Source organism: Myotis brandtii, unplaced genomic scaffold (genome assembly GCF_000412655.1).
Source record: "Myotis brandtii unplaced genomic scaffold, ASM41265v1 scaffold58, whole genome shotgun sequence".
In the NCBI taxonomy this organism is placed as follows: Eukaryota; Metazoa; Chordata; class Mammalia; order Chiroptera; family Vespertilionidae; genus Myotis; species Myotis brandtii.
Genome location: NW_005370176.1, coordinates 1,581,809 through 1,584,498, shown reverse-complemented (window position 1 = coordinate 1,584,498; position 2,690 = coordinate 1,581,809). Strand labels below are relative to the sequence as shown.

Genomic DNA, 2,690 nt, shown 5'->3' with positions numbered 1-2,690 from the left:
CCTGGGGTGGGGTGGGAAGCTGGTGGAGGGGAGCTATGGGGGGAAAAAAGAGGAACATCTGTAATAATCTGAACAATAAAGATTAAAAAAAAACTAAACTAAAAAAAAAGATAATATAATATAGAAGAAAACCTAGATGAATTTGGGTACAGCTATAACTTTTTAGATAAAACACCAAAGCTCAATCCATGAAAGAAATGATTGATGAGCTGGACTTTATTAAAATGAAAAAGTTCTACTCTGTGAAAGTTAATGTCAAAAGAATGAGAAAAGCTACACACTGAGAGAAAATAATTGCAAAAGACAAATTTAATAAAGACTGGTATCCAAGATATACAAAGAACTTTTAACACTCAACAATAAAAAAACAAACAACCCGCCCTAGTCAGTATGGCTCAGTTGATTGAGCTTTGTCCGGTGCACTGAAAGATTGCTGGTTTGATTCCCAGTCAGGGGACATGCCCAGGTTGTGGGCTCAACCCCCAGGAAGGGGCATGCAGGAGGCAGCCAATGGATGTTTTGCTCTCACAACAATGTTTGATGTTTCTCTCTCTCTCCCTTTCCCTTCCTCTCTGTCTAAATAATCTTAAAAATATAGACAAACAATTCAATTAAAAAATAAGACACCTTACCAAAGGAGATAATTAGGTGGGAAGTAAACATAGGAAACGTTGCTCCATATCATGTCATTAGGGAAATACAAATTAAAACAACAAGGAAACACTATACACCTATTAGGATGGTAAAGTCTGAAACACTGATAACACTAAATGCTAGCCAGCATGTGTAGCAACAGGAACTCACATTTGTTACTGGTGGGTATGCAAAATGGTACAGCCACTTTGGAAGGCAATTTGGAAGTGTCTTATTAAAATTAAACATACTCTTACAATATGATCCAGCAATCATGCTCCTTGTTATTTACCCAAAGGAACTGAAAACATGTCAACACAAAAAGCTACCCACCAATGTTTATAGCAGCTTTATTTATAATTGCCAGAACATGGAAACAGCCACGATGGCCTTCAATAGGCAAATGAATAAATAAGCTGCAGTATATCCAGAATATGGAATTAGTGTTAAAAAGAAATGAACCATCAAGGTATGAAAAGACATGGAGGAATCTTAAGTGTTTATTACTAGCTGAAGGAACCCAATCTGAAAAGGTTATATACTCTGATTCAATTTATGTATGTGATATTCGGAAAAAGCAAAACTACTGAGACAATAAAAAGATCAGTGGTTGCCAGGGTAGGGGGAAGAAAAGGGAGGGATGAACAGGTGCATCATAGAGGATTTTTAGTGTAGTGAAAATACTATAATTCCTCCCAGAGAATGTGCAACTGCAAGAGTAAACTATAATGTAAACTGATGTATCAATGTAGGTTCACAACTGAAACAAATGTACCACCTCTGGTGGGGAAGGTTGATAATGGGGAAGGTTGTACACATGTGGGCATATATGGGAAATCTGTGTACGTTCTTGCTCAATCTTGCACTGAACCCTAAAAAATAAAGTCTTCAAAAAAGATGCTGGTAAGTAATACCTTCTGAATATTTTTGCTCCTCCAACAAACAATAGCAAATAACTCATTTAATCCCATTTTTTCCAATATACAGTAGGTCCTTGGGTTACGTCGGAGATCCGTTCCTACGGCAACATATAATGCGATTTTCGCCGTTAAGTCGGAACCCACCTACATAAGCACCTATGTCACTCACGTGGAGCACATACACAGCAGTAATGAAGTGAAACAGTAAAAAAATTTAAAAGAAAGATAACAATTCCTGACCTTTACTTGTGGTAAATAAATAATAAAAAACATAAAGCACGTATGTACATACGTCGAAATGATGGAATTTTTTTTTATAAATACTGTAAATGGGAGATGGCGACGTAACCACGACGTAACCCGAGGACTGCCCGTACAGTAATATAAGAGATCAAAATGTTCAGATACTAAGCTAATCTTCATTCTCAAAAATCCTTTTGCTGTAAAAATAGCAAGATAAAGAAAAATGATATATTTCTAATTTTTCAAAAATATTTATATGCACAAAAAACAAGTATGTTATAAAAATATCCATTTATCAAAAAGTGTGACTTCTGAAATATTGTGATTGTATTTTAACAGAAAATTTCATTAAAATATAATTAAGAAAACCAACTTGAGCTGCTCTTTGCTTTAGCTCCCAATTTCTCTCCTTAAGTGCCTGATCCATTTCAAGGAGTTCCTGCTTTTTGTCTTCAATCTCCATCTTGCAGTCTCTGAAATTTAACAAAGGAAAAAGATCAAAGCAAACAGTGGAAATATTATAGTACTTAAAAATTAAGTCAACTGGAGGAGAAACCAAGATGGCGGCATAGGTAAACACCTGAAATTGCTGCCTCGCACAACCACCTCAAAAATACAACTGAAAGACAAAACGGACATCATCCAGAACCACAGGAAGGCTGGCTGAGTGGAAATTCTACAACTAGAAGGAAAGAAAAAAGCACACCGAGATTCAGAGGAGGTTCGGAAGTAAAGTGCAGAGGTACGGAGGCGCACATGGAAAGGGCTGGCAACTGAGGACTCGGTTGTCTTTTCAATTGGGAAGGAGACACAAGCTCCCGAAGGCCCTGACTCCAGTTCCGGGGCGAGTCTCTGGGGACCCAGACTCATATGGGGAGAAACTGGACTGTCTGG

General features: G+C 37.4%; 1 protein-coding gene across 1 annotated transcript in view; it reads right to left on the bottom strand.

The window, feature by feature from the left end:
- Positions 1-2,690, bottom strand: part of CCDC18 (coiled-coil domain containing 18) — a 153,774-nt gene that overhangs the window by 60,459 nt on the left and 90,625 nt on the right. Inside the window, exon 23 of the mRNA XM_014550012.1 lies at positions 2,170-2,269. Coding sequence (XP_014405498.1) covers positions 2,170-2,269 — 100 coding nt within the window. The remainder of the gene's footprint in view (positions 1-2,169; positions 2,270-2,690) is intronic.